General features: G+C 28.4%; 4 protein-coding genes across 4 annotated transcripts; 2 read left to right on the forward strand and 2 right to left on the reverse strand.

Moving 5' to 3' along the window:
- The first annotated feature begins 868 nt into the window (after positions 1-868).
- Positions 869-6,365, forward strand: LOC111028146 (neural Wiskott-Aldrich syndrome protein-like). Its single transcript, XM_022306691.1, has 9 exons — positions 869-1,138; positions 1,224-1,451; positions 2,307-2,406; positions 3,468-3,560; positions 3,631-3,800; positions 3,971-4,223; positions 5,710-5,867; positions 5,945-6,046; positions 6,108-6,365. The coding sequence occupies exons 1-9, from the start codon at positions 1,043-1,045 to the stop codon at positions 6,258-6,260; spliced, it is 1,353 nt and encodes a 450-aa protein (XP_022162383.1). The 5' UTR covers positions 869-1,042; the 3' UTR covers positions 6,261-6,365.
- Positions 6,366-7,048: 683 nt separating this feature from the next.
- LOC111028143 (probable deoxyhypusine synthase) lies at positions 7,049-9,759 on the reverse strand. Its single transcript, XM_022306689.1, has 7 exons — positions 9,168-9,759; positions 9,000-9,109; positions 8,577-8,942; positions 7,832-8,024; positions 7,643-7,746; positions 7,222-7,347; positions 7,049-7,163 (listed from the first exon to the last, which is right to left on the reverse strand). Exons 1-7 carry the CDS (start codon positions 9,241-9,243, stop codon positions 7,083-7,085), a joined length of 1,056 nt encoding a protein of 351 aa, XP_022162381.1. The 5' UTR covers positions 9,244-9,759; the 3' UTR covers positions 7,049-7,082.
- Positions 9,760-10,796: 1,037 nt separating this feature from the next.
- Positions 10,797-11,611, reverse strand: LOC111028144 (small nuclear ribonucleoprotein Sm D2-like). The gene is made up of 3 exons (XM_022306690.1): positions 11,419-11,611; positions 11,055-11,313; positions 10,797-10,984 (listed from the first exon to the last, which is right to left on the reverse strand). Coding segments are annotated over exons 1-3 (378 nt in total). The 5' UTR covers positions 11,421-11,611; the 3' UTR covers positions 10,797-10,867.
- A 3,345-nt stretch (positions 11,612-14,956) lies between these two features.
- On the forward strand, positions 14,957-17,940 carry LOC111028150 (bifunctional methylenetetrahydrofolate dehydrogenase/cyclohydrolase, mitochondrial). Its single transcript, XM_022306695.1, has 8 exons — positions 14,957-15,421; positions 15,494-15,595; positions 15,832-16,016; positions 16,097-16,206; positions 16,537-16,702; positions 16,774-16,866; positions 17,315-17,422; positions 17,503-17,940. The coding sequence occupies exons 2-8, from the start codon at positions 15,531-15,533 to the stop codon at positions 17,796-17,798; spliced, it is 1,023 nt and encodes a 340-aa protein (XP_022162387.1). The 5' UTR covers positions 14,957-15,421; positions 15,494-15,530; the 3' UTR covers positions 17,799-17,940.
- The last annotated feature ends 321 nt before the right edge of the window (positions 17,941-18,261 follow it).

An 18,261-nucleotide genomic window follows, 5' to 3' on the forward strand; every position in this document is an offset into this window, starting at 1 on the left:
CCAATGTAAAAATGTCAACCTCAAACCCTTATTAAAAATTAATTTGACTTTCCGGTAGACATTTTTGTGATAAAGGTAGACAAACTTATAAGGAATCTTGGATTACATTTTTAAATCTTAGATATAAAAAGAAAATTTTTTATGAATTCATAACTCAAAATAATGTGCTAACTACGAACTACCAATCTCGATTTTTGTCAAAATTCTAAATTCAAACGCTCATAAAAAAAATTAATGTGGATTTACGCTCAACATTTGCTGTCAACATTTCTGCCCCCCCTCCCCTACAAAAATAACATGTACTCCGCTGAGAGCACCTACGTATAGACTTTTAGTAGGTACATACCTCAGTTTTATTGTCCATAAATAATTCGAATAATGCTGCTGTATAAATAATGTACGTACTATAATATTCGTATAATAATATGTGAAGTATTTATTCAATATAAAGTTAAATTAATAGGTATACATTTTATAATGAATATTGGCTATATTTTTTTCTAAAAACACCTACTAAAATTTTTTTTAAAAAAAGAAAATGCAATCGTGTAGCCCTTATACTTCTAAATTGAGTTGGATCATAATACAGTATGTACCTATATGGTAGTACCACCCCTCCCCCACGTCCATCACTTGGATACTGTAGGTTCAGAAAAGCTAAGGGAAATTTTGCATCGTTGTTTGAGTTTTTTTATATGTTTTTTTAATATTATGTGTTATCATCCGCGCTAACATCACTGACTAGTGACTACTGAGCACGGCAACAGCTTTAGATCTAAAGCCGTGCTACTGAGTCAGAATATTATGTACACTCAACATTGATAAGTTGTGTTTAACAGATGTTATCACTTATCAATTTGTAGTAAAAAGTAATTTAGTATTCATCGTAATCGTAATATAATATATTCGATATTTCAACCCAATATTGTGCGCTGCATTATTTATAATAAATGTAAAGTTGTATCACCAAGTCTTAAAAATTTATGCGACGCTTTGTTATTTTGTGTTTTTGCTAGCACCAGTGAACCAATAATTTATTATAATGAAACCAGGATTATATCATGAACAAAAATGTTCACAGCTATTAAGCAAGGACGAAAATGAATCTGTATTACAACTGTTGGGTCCAAAATGTCAAGTAAATTATTTTATATTCTTCATAATTGATAGAATTGTTACCATAATTATATAATACTGACAAATTTACTATTCATTTTCTTTAGAGTTTAGCTATGGCTGTTGTTCAGTTTTTTAGCACTGATGGTCCTGAAGGTACTGAATGGAGGCAAAAGAATTTTGGAATTCTTTGTTTTGTCAGAGACCCAAATAGAAAGTCTTATTATTTTCGACTGTATTGCCCAATAAGACACCAGTTATTGTGGGAACATGAAATGTATAATGGATTGCAATACCAAAGTCCTACAAAATTTTTCCATTGTTTTGAAGCCGAGGTAAATCGAAATAACTAGAAAATACTGTTAATTTACATTAGTCTAATTGTTTTTGTCCATTAGAAACCATGTCTACTAAACGGAATTTTACTGAAAATATGAAATATTTTTTAGAAAAGATATCCTGGAATCTACTTTAAGTTGTATTATAAGGACAACATATTTTGAAAAATACAACGTCAATGTTATTAACTCATACTAAAAAATCATTCAATTTTATTCAACCAAATAAAATATTAATATTGTCTTCATCTAGGCTTAAAAAATATTTGGATATTATTAATTGTTTAAAAAACCTACAACTAAATAAATTTGACACAACCGATAACTTAATTGAAAAAATATACAGATTATTCATACAATTTTTAATTAAAGAGGAATTCCACACCCATGTGTTATCTTATTCATACAAACTTACAACATTTCAAAATTTTCATTCAGCAAAACCAGATTTGTGTTGCTAGATTTAATGTTAAAATTAATTGACTCATTAGAAAACTTTTGCAAGTTAGATTTTTACAATATTTTAATGTTTAGATAAATTATGAGCATTTTTTAACTGTCATATTTTACATACTCATTATTTGCTTGAAAATTGAAATATTGTAAAAAATTAATGTACTGACATAGATTATGTTCTTACCTTTAAGTTTGATATCCGATTAATTCACTTTATTATTAAAGCCAATTACACAATATTGGTTCTTCTGATTGCACATTTGCTATGTTCTAAGTTTGTATAAACAGACAAAGACAGCATATGCGAGTTTGGCATACTTTTACTTCTCTTACTCGTGTACAAAAAAATAAATATATAATAAATATATTTAATCATATTACAAATGTTTAATATAGGAATGTATAGTTGGGTTCAATTTTGCAAGTGAAGATGAAGCTGCTGTGTTTGAAGAGACAGTAATTAATTTACAAAGAAGAAGACGGGAAAAACGATTGGGTAACTTAATTTTTTTTGAAAACATTTTAATTTGTTGATATATCAACATGTGTTTTTATAACTGAATTAATATTGGTATAACTTATTGTACAATAAAGTAAAGATTATAAGGTATTTTATTAATTTATTAGTTAGTAAAATAATATTTAATAGTCATTTTAGCTAAGGTGACAGTATTTTAATTTAAGTCAATCTTATTATCTTAATGTACAAGCTATACTTATAGCTGGTAATATAAGAGGACACCACACCCACATTTGTTGTCTCAGTCTTTGAAGTGCTCAACGTATCAAATATCAGCTTTTCACATTCAATTAAAATAGTTCAATTGTAATTAGAATGAATTGGCCTATTATTAAAATTTAAGTTAAAGGTGCGTTTTTCAATGCTTTAATTTTAAAGTGAGTAAAATATTACAATTAAAAAATGCTAAAAACCTAAAAAACACAGAAATTGTTATTTCTCTTAATTTTGATGAGAGTCAATTCATTATAAGTTATAATGTTACAACTAATGAAACTAAATATGAACTGCTGAATTCATTCAATGTGTTACACACTTGTTAGACGGAGACTACAACTGAGGATGAAGCCCTCTTCAAGTAAAACATAAATAACAATTAAGAGTCATCATAATATACAATATACATAGGTGGCATATGCAAGGGTAGGGTTCTAGAGTGTAAACTCCCCTGAATCTTCTTCTTTTATCACAATTCATAACCATCATTATCAATATACAGCGCATATTAATTGTGAATCATTTTTTATAGATATAAATACATTTTAAAATAGCAATACAATCGAGAATTTTAGCTAGTAAAAAAACAAATTTAAAATCCCTATTTATTAATTTAGTTAGAGCCCCCCTCTAACCCCCTCTATACCCCCCGTATGGAGCTGAAGCACCCCATGGGTCTATGAAAAATCTTACCTAAAATCCCTAACCAAACTGAAATCATGCGTATGCTACTAATATACATAATATAAATAAAAAATATACACTTATGAGTTTTTGGCATTGTTAATTTTAAATAATAATAATTTATTGATATTCTTTAGAACAAAGGTCAAAGTCACACAGTAATCAAAATAATGTCTTGCAACCTGTTAGCAATTCCAATAACTCTTATGGACCACCAGTTCAAATTAATGGTAATTAAATGGTTTATTTACTGTTAACAATTTATCTATCTTAATTTATCAATCATAATTATTTATCCAGGTAAAAGTCATAAAAATAAAGGCAAAAATTCAAAAAATAAGAAATACACTAAAGATCAAATAGGTCTACCAGAAAATTTCAGACATGTGCAACATATTGGTTGGGATCCAGATCGAGGATTTGATTTGGGACAGATTAAAGATCCACAATTAAATACATTCTTTGCTAAGGTAAGTTGTCTATTTTTCTATAGGTAATACTTCACAATTCTAAATATTATAATACTCAAATGTTGTGCTATTCAGAAATTTAATTCAAATGATTGATATTTACATTTTTTAGAATAATATTGATAATCTTTTAAAAGTATAACACATTATAATGATCATTTTTGCAACAGGCTGGGGTTTCAGAAAGCCAACTTCGTAACCCTCAGACTCGAGATTTTATTTATGATTTTATTGATAAACATGGTGGTATGGATGCTATTAAAGAAGATGTTCAAGATTCAATTATTCCACCGCCTTTGCCAACAAGATTTCGCCAAGCTCCACCTCCACCTCCACCTATTTCAAATAATGCACCAAATACAAGAAGCCCAGCACCACCACCACCTCGGCCTAACAATGTGACTATTCCAGTTAAAAAACAAGGTAAGCAATAATCATTAAATAATATTTATATATTAAAAAACAAAAAATGTAAGTACAGTAAATAATTTTGAAAAAAAAAATAGGAAGTGGCTACCACTCTACTATACAGCGGGAGTCAAGTGAGTCGCTGTAATGGATGTGTTAAATCTGAAATCAATGATAATCATTTAACTGCGTAATTTCTTTAAAATGTGTTTTTTTTTTTTTAAATTGTTGGTTTTAATTACTGATGAGAAATCTTTTATTACATTTTCAAATCATATTTGTAAAAATTGAACATTTTATGCATTTTTAAAAACTAACAATTGGCAACTCTATACAATTTTGTCAAAATTTGAACTTTAAATGCATACAATTCTTGCTTATTATCAGGGCTCGTAAGATCATGCACTAAAAATTGGCAAAATATGCATTAGAATATGCACTAAAATGCACCTACTATGAAAACATTTGAAATGAAATATTAGGTATTTGACATTTTCACGACTCGTAACAATTAAACAAACTCATCAGCGACTGGCGTGTGCAAGAAAGCTATGCTGTACCAGTGTACAAAATTATAGATGGTTGGTAAGAAACATTGCACACGTGTATAGGTATCGTTTCGACGACGGACTATGCACGGCGGAGGATGGTAGTGGTAGCGATAAAATTGTTTCCGCGGTACTAAGCAAAACCCATAAAATCTAAATAGGGAAGTACTAGAATACTAGGTAGTCACACAAAAATAAAACAAAACACTATCATTCAGTAAACGGCAAAATAAATAAGAAACAAGAAACATTTTATGAAATAATTTGCGCTACTAACTCTAAAAAAAACGACTATATGCCAAATATGCCTTTATATCCAAAACATGCAAAAACACGCACTATTAAACTTCATATTGTTATTACTATTGTTATGAAACGGATTTGTATCTCAGTAATCATGTTTTCCTGTGTAGCAAAAAAAAAATATTTTTACCCGTTTGAGCAGTATATGGACATTTTCAATTTTTTTTCTACATATGTCAGTAAACTTTTATTTGTTGGTTCAAAAGGATTAAAAATTTAGTACAAAGTTCTTCACACATTGTTTTAATATCAGTTTAAAAATGTTAAAAATCTAAGTGAAGATTTTTTTCTATAATTATTTAAAGTTGAAATTTTGATAAAATTTGCTCAATATTTTGTTGTTATATTTTTATAGCTAAGAATTCAAAAAAAAAAGAAAAAGATCCTTTTGTAGCAAAATCTAAAAATATATAAACATAGTTTTTTAATAATTTTTATATTGTAATTTAAAATTATTATTCTTAGGTACTTGAAACTTTTGTAATATATTATTATATTAGAATCTCTATTAGAGCCTTTTCTGCTGTCAAGTAATCAAGAAAAAAAATATAACCTGTAGTTTTGATTTGCAAAATTAAAATATTTCTTTAATATTTTTTTGAAATGAACTTTAATTAGTAAATATTGTTTTAAAAATGTTTATATTTTAGAAGACTTTTTTATTCCTCCACCTCCACCATTAATGAATGCAGCTCCACCACCACCACCTCCACCACAAATGGAATTAACCAAGAGTAAGCCTGTTGAAGCTGTACCAGACACTAGATCTGCACTTTTAGAAGCAATCAGATCTGGTAAAACACTCAAGGTATGTACACTACACTTTTATGAAATAAATAAGATAATACAATTATAAAAAAAAGGTAATTTAATTTTGTTCTTTAGCATGTTGATACATCAAATTCTGTAAAAACCTCTAACACTACAGAACCCAATTCAAGAAATAACTTACTTGATCAAATAAGACAAGGCGTGGAATTGAAATCGGTATTTCTTAAAATTTACATTTGTTTTAAGACATAACATTAATATTTATTAAATTTTATAGGTGCAACCTATTGAAAAGAAAACTATGAAAAATTTGGAAGGGGATGGTTTAGCTGGGGCATTAGCTAGAGCTTTAGCTGAACGAGCTAGAGTTATTCACAGTGACAGTAGTACCAGTGACTCCAGTGAAGGTGATGATGATTGGGACGATTGAGATGTCATTATTATAGTGCGATAACATTTTTTTATTTATATTCTATAATATATTTATATTTACTGTTGGAAGTAGTTATGATTTAAACATTTTTATTTTTCTTGATAATTTGGATTAAATTTAAGTTTCATTAACTGCATTTATATTTTATTGTTACGATAATCACAGTCTTTGTATGTTGTATATAATCAATGATGTATAATGTGATATTAAATATTTTAATCATTTTTTTTTTTTTAATTTCAGTGATTAAAGTTTAAAATATTCCTGTTTCTTTATATATTTATCATGTACTATGATATATCAATATTATATATATATATATATATGTGTGTGCTAATCATCGACCATTAGGTATATTTAGTTGGATATTTAAATATTTTAAAATATATAAGTTGAATTTGTAGATCTCAAGTTACAATTTTCCAATAGTAATTTCTACATTTATGCTAAAAAAAACTAGTATACAATATACATAATATGATAATCTATCCAGGATATGAGTGGGCCGTTCTCGAACATGCAGATTAAAGGATTCTAGGCGTTCTATGATAGGTCACAACTATCATAATCAGAAGTTATGTCGTGTCAGACTACATTAATTTGTATGATGGGAATTGTTTATTTGAGGACATACAGCAGTAAACTCTAACCTTGTTAATGACATTTTTTTTCCCCCAGGGGTTATAAATTTACTAGCATTTTTATCCAACTATAAAATAATAAAATGCCAATAATTAAAGCAGAGTAAACTCAACATTAATTTTAGATAAATAAAAAATTAATAATTTGTGTAATAATATTTAAATATATTTCATAGATTCATTTTTTATTTTTATGATATCGTTTTGCAAAGGTTTCTCCAACTAAAAGTGGAAATATAAGTGTTGCATCACCATAAATCTAAAAAAAATTAAAATTAATTAATTCATTGAACTATTTTCAATGTAAAAATATTTACTTTTACTGGTGTAGCATCTGCTTTTATTTTACCCCACGAAACAGCTTCGTCCGGTCGAGCTCCAGAATCACTGCCATCGTATTCTGATGCAGTATTCAAATAAACCGAATAATCAGCACCATTTCTCTAAATTAACCAATTAATAAAAATATAATTAGAGAGTTTATGAGATGATTGGAGTAAAATACTAAGAAACTAATTTTAAAATTAGCTCGAAGAAAACAACTAAGTGTTAAATTAGTATAAAATAAAATAACACATTTAATAGATGAGACATGGAACAAGAAAATCATTAACAACAAAGATGTGTTAGGTAGCCATGTAGCGTAAAATTTAAATCAGAATAGTTTCATATTGGGAATTTGAAATACAGTTATTACTTAAGCCTTATGGTATAACTAATCTATAAACATGCACTTACCATCAAATTGGCATTACAAATATGATGTTTTATCACTCCACCTCCAATTATAATCATTCCACTTTTAGCTGCTTTAACCGCCATCGTGTTCAATCTTCTCAAATCTTGAAAAAGAAACAAAACCATTTACAATAATTAAAGATAGTACCATAATTATAAGACAATAAAACTTTAAACGGTTAAATTTACCTTTTAATATATCAATAATGAGACCAGGGTTTCTAAAGGAATGAAAGTACATCATATCTCCTAAGCTACCATCGGTTAAAGCCGGGCAAAATATGGGTATCTTATTCTTTGCTGCCCAATAGCATATTGATTGTTCATCATTTATTTCTAAGCCCAATCTTTCAATTATTTTAGATGGAGTCCAAGCAATATTCTACAATGCATACAACATCATATAAATTAGGAATTTACTTTATAGTAATATCATAACTAGAGTTAGGATGTTGATGACATAAAAAACACACGAAAATGCCCAAAAACTTAAAAAATTACCTTAAAAATGATCTACAAAACTAATTAAGTAAGTGAAAAAAATGTATTTATAAATAATAATTTTTATTAGAGATATGAGTGTAATAGTAATTTAAAATATGAATTATAAATTATAATATTAATAAATAGTTACTTATACATTTTAAGCATTATATAAAATTATTAAAAATAAATTGAACTTGGGTTTAACACTTGCTCTAATCTAAAATTTGAGAAATATGCTAGACATTATACAAAAACTACAAAAAGTGACCTAAAAGATGAAAAAATGACTTAAAAATGATGTTAAAAAACAAAAATATGTATTTATAGCTAAAAATGCAAAAAAATGCAAAATAAAATTAGAATATTTTGCAGCAAGGGAGCATAAAACAAATGTTTAGCTAGCATAGCATCATACTAACTCTAATCATAACTATATTTTAATAAATACCTGTTCTTCGAGCATCTTGTCTAAAATAGGCATGACCCAATTCTCAAATTTACAGTAGTTGTTGTTTGGAACTAATAAATTGCCAATTCTATTGAGGCCATCTTCACGGAGAGTGCTACCTTTTAATTGAAAATCTCCTATAAATGTAGGAGCTAAACATTTTATTAGGTCTTCCTCGACTCCTCCAGCAGTTGTCACTATACAATCGACCATTTTATGTTGGACAATAAAGCGTATTGCATCACGATTACCACATGAAACCATATTTGATGTATAACCAAGGAACATTGTACAATTTGAACGGCGTTTGATAAATTCGTCTTCTTCATGAATGTCTTCTTCAAATGGTTTTTCTCTTTCGTCTAACTAAGCAAAAATTAAAAGTTAATAAAAAAAAATGCACATCTACTTCTGTCGTCCAACCATTTTATTTATCTGTTCGACAGATAATCCAAAATTTGTTGCCTGGAATCCAGAATACCGATAGACCGACAGTAATTGTTCATAGTCGATTCCATTGTTCCAATCATAACCTAATAAATTGGAATAATTTAAAATAATAACAAAATCGGTACATTATTGTAATTGAACCTTTTACAGTTGGATTTTCTGACGAAATGTCCAGACTCTTTTTCAAAACTGCATCTGATGCTTTCTGTGGCTCCATACCAACGTTTGCTCCTACACGTCTTAATGAAATATACAAACTACAAAATAATTAATTACAATAATAATGTAAAATATTTTTAAATAACTATAACAGTTATGGCACAACAGGTTAGGATACTATATTAGTCATTAGAGCATCGTGCATTCGTAATTCGTGCCATGCTTTAGAATACTATTCAGATTTTAGTCCGAGCTATCATAGTTCAACTATGTTATCACCAATCACCATAATATTATTATTGTTTGCCGTTTTTGGGTTGTACGTTGGTAGCCGGCACGATTTAAAAATCTACACTGTAAATTGTAATAACAGCATATCTTAAATCGTGATAACCATTAACCGGTGGCCGGTTCTATAATAGGATAATTAGGACTCTTTAAAAAATTAGAGCCTTACTGCCTTAATATAATCTCGTTTCCATGGTTTATGACAAAATGAAGACAATAATCATGAATTAAGATTTATCTACCTAAGTCTATGTAGGACTATACTCTATTAAGATTTTAGTAAGAAATAAGTAATAACTAATACCATTGATTATAGAATAAACCCTATTATAACCCTATTCTATAATCAATGCTAATACGTTATTTCTATCAATGATTTAAGATCCCGATCGGGGATGCCAGACGAATGATGAGGTTTTTTTTCATTCAGAGGGGGGGCCTGTCCCAAGCCTGTATTTCTAAAAAATTGTATATTAAAATTTGGGTGAAATTCAATACTAAAACAAAAAATAACAATTATTATCATTTTGTTGTAGGAAATTCTAAAAATATTATTTGTGAGGACTTGGAACTTATAACATATTATATAATTATACACACAACCTTTTCAAATGCAATGTTTTTAAAAATAATAATTCGACCTAGGTCCTGACTACTAAGTACTAATTCATTAGTAATAACCTTGATTAATGCTAATAATAAAATGTATCACTTTAATAGCAATATAAATATATCATAAAATATCAAATTATACTTGGTAATATAGGCTAACAGATCGTCTTTGCTCCAAATGGTTTATCATTGAACTCAAATTAATCCATATATTACAGTGACTTTAGACTTACTACTTAATAACAGCTGAGGAGGTATACTTGACACCTAATGTACAGCAGTGCAGTTACCTATTTTAATTATTTTTAATCATAGTACTATGGTGTTAGGTTGGGCAATCGATTTATAATTCTAGATTGCCATCTTTGTATTCTTAACATAATAAAAAATAGGATCATAATAATTAATTTAATAACTTGTACACAGTACACTTGTACAAATTAAGTTAAATTATTATGTATAACCATGGTTAGGTTAGATAACTCTGTGTGTAATATTGTCTTTAAAATATTTAATTATTTCATTTTAATAGTCTTATGATTTTCATAAGATAAATTTTGTATGAAGTAATCAATAATATTTTTAAAATAAAAATGACTAGAAAAAGTTTGATTTAAAAATAACTCATTAAAAAACAATTTTAATATTGTGTTTAAAAAATATTCAGCCATATTTTGGAACATATTAAGGTTAAATCAAAAGAAATAAAGATCAAATCAAGTAATAGGTGTACATTAAATGCAAACATCTTAAATATAATTTGTGAAAAGAAGAAATACATATCAAGGGGCCGGCGGTTGTTGTCGAACAGCTTCTTTAGGGTTCTTGACCACTAAAATAACTGAATCACCTCGTAGAAACATTTTAGAAATATATTTGTCTCGACTAACAGCTTTTGCCTAAAACAAATTAGTACAATTCAATTGTTATACTTAATTCAACAGCTAACAAGCAATGTAAAATATTTACTTTTTTTTTGCCTTTACCCGTTTTAGGTAACTCAGTCCACATTTCCCGTACATTTTCTAATACCATGTTACAATGTCGGTCAAATGCTTTGATTCTTGCCAAAAGTTTTCTATTGTTACGGCAGTTTATCAACACTTGAGTATTATTACGTACAGATTGGGTTAATACCGACATGGGGCCTGTAGTGAATTCTTCTTCTTCACGTTTTGCTAACTCTTCTGGAGTCATTTCAGATTTTGGCTTGTTTGCTACGGCAGCCCTATACAAATATAAATTAAAATAGCCATAAGTGAATAAAAGACTAAAACATGTAACATTTGTTATAAATGTAATAAAAAGTACCAATCTGAACAATCATACTCACATTGTTATATGATGTATAAAAATGTATTAACAATTAATAATATTATACACAATAATTTAAATAGTTCAATGGTGTGCCCGGCAGTCTGACTTAATTGATTTAACAGTTAACTTACTTCAATACTAATTAATATAAAAACACAAATAGTAAATAGTAAATACTGAATACGGTATTATTAAATTATTATCAAAACATTTAAATGATCAAAACAATGAACATTTACGGTCCACTGGTAAAATTTGATAAGAGAATTCAGGGGCTCCCAAGATATACTGCTAAACGTCTATCTGTACAATCAATTGCCTATCTGAACCCTGAAAATCGATCGCTTTTGTTGAAAAAGTATAATAATAATAATAATGATATGACGTATTGGTACTTTCTAGTTTCTACCAGATGGCAGATTTCCGAATGTCTATTGCTGTTGTACAATTCGTCTTATCTTCTTATCCTAACTCATCCTGCTCTCGAAGAAATATTGGTGCTGCTCGGATATGCGGTCTACCGACGGAACGCGGTCTACAAACATGTATGTAGACCGCATATCTGAGCAGCGATCAAAAAACATTTAAGGATAAAATTAACCCAAATATAATATGCTGTAATATATTGTATACCTACGATATAGTTTTGGATTTTCAGCCTATATTTATTCTAAAAGACAAAATCGCTGATATACCACAGTGTTAAATACACATTTAATAAGTTTGTTCGGAAGGTTTCCTCGGAAGACAGTGATGCTGAACTACACAACGGTAGAAACCATGGACGAAGAGTCGATGGAGGATGGACCTTGGTTTTTTGGGCTTAAAAATGGTTCTGACTGCCGATATTTTTATGTTCTTCGAAGAGACAAAAACACATTACTACCTATTATTCTACGAGAGTGTGAAGCTGTTATTCATTCAGACTAATGGGCAGCCTATAGATGTTTGAAAGATAATGGATATATTCATAACACTGTTAACCACCAGCAAAACTACGTTGATCCTTTGACGAAAGCTCACACTCAGAGCATAGAGAGATCATAGTTGGATGCAAAAACAAAAATCATGAAAACGAGGAGAGGAACAACCATGCAACTTTTGCAATCGCATCTCGACCACTATTATTGGAAAGTTGCTAGAAAAGAAGGACCCGATTTATTTATTGCACTTTTGAGGGACATTATTAAAGCGGTTTATCGTTGAGGTTTTTATACATAAAATTATTTTAAATATTTTTTTACATAATTTTTAATTTTCTTAGTAAGATTTTTTTTTTGCTTTTTTAAAAAATATTTTTTACTTATGATATTGCGTATTATATTATTCATTTACATACCATTAATTTTAATGATTTTTACTAATATACTAATAATTAAAATATTTGATTATTATTTTAATTTGGTTATTTATTTACATACTACTATTACTATTTACTGTGTATTCTAGGTTAGGTTAGGTTTAATTTGGTTTAACTCTGAGTTATCGATAACTTGCCCTTTAACTCTCAGTGGTGAAACCGGCCCTTAGTGACTCATCCGACTGAAAAAATGGGTGTTTCGACTAATAAAATATAAAGACTTATAATTCGGTAAATACTTTTGATTTTGCAGTATATAAGTTTATTTTGTATTGGTCAGAGAATATAGAATCTATACACATTTTTTTATAGTTCTTAATAAATAAATGTTATAAAATGTTAATTTTTTTCAATAGGTAATTCGTTAAAATTTGAAAAAGTGCCCGAACCGAGGCAAAGTAATCTTGTTTATGCATTCAAACCAGTGACGCAATTAGGGGGGGGGGGCTTAGCCCTCTCACTACGATTTAACCTCCCATCCAAATATTATCCCTTTTTGAATTAGATATAAACGCCCTATGGGTTTTTATAAATTAATAGTTTTGTTAGGTGGGCTGTGGCCACCCCAGAATTTTAAAAATAGTTGCGCTTATGATTCAAACATCTTTACATTTTAGATCCTGTCTTCCTGAGCGGAGCGATGAATGTATTGATATTACAAGGATGTATTTTTTTTTTTTGCGTCTATCATCACGGTTTGGGGGCAGTAAAAGTGCTTCGATTTTCTTCAACAGCAACTTTTCTGGTTGGAAAGTGAATCTAGTTGGTGCATTCGGGAGGTCAAAGCATACAATTCCCAATAATTTCAAAGGCGACAGGAAAAACAAACAAAACATTGAGGAAAAACGGGAATTTTTACCCGAAACCAGTTTTCAAAAAAATTGATTTTGGTTTTTAGCGTTTAACTCTAAAAAAATTAACTGTAGATGATACATGAAACTTTCACTGAATGATTGTGTTAGTATTTTCTATACACCATACAATATTTTCAAAAATTTGGGTCATTTTGAACTATTTATATAAGCATATGAAATGTTTGATTATTATTTGTTTTTTTAAACTACTGTCGATAAAAAATGTTTCGCTCTGTCAAAAAACTTGGATAGAATTTTATTGGTTGGATCAAAATTCATGAAAATTTAATACAAGGCTCTTGATATATTGTTGCAACATCATTTGAAAAGTATTAAAATACATATCGTTTTATAATCATTAGAAGCTCAAATTTTGACAAAATTTCTCAAATGTTTAACTTTTATAGCTAAGGATTGAAAATTTAAATTCAGGTTTCACGTAAGTTATTTATTCTGCAAACAAAAAATCTAAAAATGTACATGATACATAATCATAGCTTTTTTTTAAAAGTTATTTCAAGTTCAAATTTAGACAAAATAACTTATATCAACACAAAGAATAACGATTTTTGTCATTTTGTTGTGATTCGATTCCAAAACAGTCCAAATTTACATGAGTATGTAATACAATATTTTTCCAGCATCACTGATATTTAAAAACTAATTTTATGAATAATATTATTTCAACTTACCGGCTGCCGAATTATTATTAAGTTATAACTTATAACAATATAAAATATCCTAGACTGACATACCGTCTCCTTTCAGAATCGTTTTTTGTAGACAATGATATCATATCATTGAATTCAAATTCAATTCTAAACACTACAGCGACCCTCTAGTCTCTAGAGTCTAGACATCTAATGTATAGCAGGGTAGCACCTATCTTATCCTCTTTTTTTTGTATCTAACCTTTGGACTTTTAAAGGTACTTAAATTATTGTAAGGTGTATAGCTATTTCGACAATAGCTAAGACCAAGGAAAAGAGAACACGAAAAAAAAAACAATTTTCAAAAAATTTTTAATAGAATATTAATTGATTTTGAAAATTAAAAAAAATACATTTGTAATTTGTGTGTAAAATGAATACTATGCACTCATTTAAAAATGTCTATGTGCGTTCGGCCCGTACAAATGTGTGCGTAGTAACTGATCACTTTACAGTTTTACACATTAATTACAAATGTAAGTATTTTTTAAATTTTCATAATCAATTAATACCTATATTTTAAATTTTTGAAAATTGTTCTTTTTTCCGGAATTTAGTGTTTATTGTTTCCGCTGGGAGCGCTACACCTTAATTTTTGCTCACGAAGTAGAGAAGATCTCCTCTACAATGTGTTTTTACTATAGTAGGTAGTCACTCTGTGCCTTGTGGCCGTCTTATCAGATGCCGTTGGGCAGCCAGTAATATACTCTTCAATCGTGATCTGTATTCTGTGATGATATTATACATTAGCCACCAGGATTTAAGATAGAGAATATCTATAGCCGTGCTAGCCACGAATTCAAAATTTAAGATATGGCCTATTTATTATTATTTAGTTATTAATTATTATTATTTTATCTTAGTTCGTGTCTCGTGGCATTCGTGGTGACTCGTGTCATTTGGCGTATAATTCCACTTATTATGTACAAATTAATCTATTAAATTTTAATATTTACATAATTATTTTAATTCATTTTTCTTAAATCGTTGAGCAAAAGGAAATAATATAATTATTTTTCTATGAACATGTATTTGGATACGTATGTAATCCTACTTGATAGCATAAAGTGTTGACAGCTCATTTACTTATTAAAAGTAAGTAGAATTTAGTTTTTAGTATAGCCCCAATAATATTATGTAAGCTTTAATTTTTTTTTTCTTTTATAGATAATTCAACTGACCTACTTTTAAATAATATTTTAAAATGCATATCAGGTATTGGACTAGTGTAAAACTATTTACAAAAAAATTTCATTCTTCCAGCATCAGGTAAATTATTCAGCAAATAATTTATTCTTAATTATAATTTGTATAGGTACATTTTAGTTATCTTGGTATCTTTGGCCTTATCTCAACAGTACTAATACTACACATTTTATGTTAGAAAAACGTGTTGTGTTTTGTATTCTGTACATGAATAATAAATATAAATTAGGAGGTTCAAATTGTCTATGTATTTTTTTTGTTTGAAACATTTAGTTGAACAATAATAATATTGTTTTTAGATTGAATGCTACAGTAATAGATGGGAAAAGTATTGCCAACACTATACTAAATGAATTACGCCAGGAGACTCAAGAATGGGTTTCGAAAGGGAATCGGGCTCCCCATTTAGTAGCAGTGTTAGTTGGACAAAATCCAGCAAGTAAAATTTATGTGGCCAACAAAATGAAAGCTGCTGAAGTTGTTGGTTATTAAACTATTTCAATGGCAATAAAAAAAAAACCAACTTAAACGATTATTATTTTTATAAATACATATTTTAATTAGGTATTGAAACAAAAACAATAAAGTTCAGTGCATCAACAAGTGAAAATGAGCTTCTTGCCTGTATCAAACGTTTAAATCACGATGAAAATGTTGATGGAATTCTAGTCCAGGTAAGTTATAACTATTGACAGCAAAAAAATGCACTTAACTACTTGTATTGTTATAAAAGAGTCCAACATGTGATTTATTAAAAAAGTTATACATACTGCACTCTTTTTTTTTGGACCCAAAACCTATACACTTTAAAAGAAAATATGTTACTGTTATTATTTCTATTACAATAAGTTCTATTACACTTAATTTGAACTTCCCTAGCATAGTAGCATACATAATAATATATAATCAACTAGAAAAAAATCGATACATTTTGTGCTCATAAATATATAAATATTATAATATATAATATAATTTGTACATTACAAACATGTATGCAATTTTAGTTACCACTTCCTGATCATGTTACTGAACGGACATTGTGCAATGCTGTGGCACCACACAAGGATGTTGATGGTTTAAACATTGTTAATATTGGAAGATTTTGTTTGGATATGCAATGTTTGGGACCATGCACACCGTTGGGTGTTCATGAGTTAATTCGAAGAACTGGTAAAATTAAATGCTATATTTAGGGAGTAAATATTTTAGTTTCAAATTAAAAATAAAAATAATTATTCTAGGAATTCCTACTCTTGGTAAAAATGCTGTTGTTTGTGGAAGATCGAAAAATGTTGGTATGCCTATTGCTATGTTGCTCCATGCAGATAATGCAGGTATAATTAAAGTTTAACTTGTAAACTGGTTAGATACTTTTTATAATTATTCAAAAACATGTTGTTGAAAATAACTATGCTTAAGATTATTTTCTACACTTTTATTTATAAAATATGTAATATATGCCTAACTTTACCATACTTTAACCATACTAATATATTGAAAAATCTAAAAACATTTTATCAACTATTATTATTTACTTGACCTTTACACATGTTGTAAATATCTAAAAATAATTGCCATCATTTCCCTTGATTTAGTAATCACAAATTGACAAACTCGCATTGCTATTTTTCATCCTTTAAAAAAGTCATGATTCATGGTTATTTTATATTAAAGAAAAATAAGACTATGAAAAATCACTATTTATAAAATACGAAAAAAATTAATAATTAAAGTTAATTATGCAAAGTATGTGATGTAATTTATTTTAAATCTTATATTAAGGTGAGACATCAGCAATGGATGCAACAACAACGATATGCCATCGATATACACCACCAGATCAACTAGCTTTATTTACTAAAACAGCTGATATTATTGTATCAGCAGCAGGTAATAATACTAGTTACTTATAATACTTAAAAATATAAATGTTTCTTGAAATAAACTCTGCTTGTATGTAAATCAATTAGGTGTTCCTAATTTAATTCGTGCTGATATGGTCAAACCAGGAGCAGCTATAATTGATGTAGGAATAACCAGAGTGGATAACCCGAAAACATCTAAATCATGTCTAGTGGGAGATGTTGACTTTGAAAAAGTAAAAGAAGTTGCAGGGTACATAACACCCGTCCCTGGAGGAGTTGGTCCAATGACAGTGGCAATGTTAATGCGTAACACAATTGCTGCTGCTAAAAAAACTGTGATTTACAACATACTGGATCCTGGTGCAGTAATATACAAACAAGCATCTCAAATAAAACCTTGAATATAAAGCAAGCTAAAAACAATTTATTAATTGATATTCCTGAAAAAATTTGTTCAGCTATAGATTTAAAAAAATTGTACAAGCATGTGATAATAAAAAAATTAAGTTTATCAAAATAAGCTTTAAAACAAACTACTGGCAACTTCGGATAAGATTTTTTTTGCCTGTATTATCATTTATCTCAGAACAATAAGTACTTATTTTAATATATTACTAGAATGTGATTACATCTATATAAATTGATGGAGAGCACATATAAACGAGAAAAATATCCATATGGAATTGTATTTTTCAGGAAAATAATTATTCGGACTAGATTTCTTGAGGGAAAGATATTTCAAAAGCATGGTATAATAAAGGAATGATATTTTCAAGGATTTATATTATATTCTTGGAATGATGTTTTTCTAAACAGTATATACTAAGGAAAATATAAGACAGTAAAATAATAATGTGGAACCGA

Source organism: Myzus persicae, unplaced genomic scaffold (genome assembly GCF_001856785.1).
Source record: "Myzus persicae strain clone G006 unplaced genomic scaffold, MPER_G0061.0, whole genome shotgun sequence".
Classification (NCBI taxonomy): domain Eukaryota; kingdom Metazoa; phylum Arthropoda; class Insecta; order Hemiptera; family Aphididae; genus Myzus; species Myzus persicae.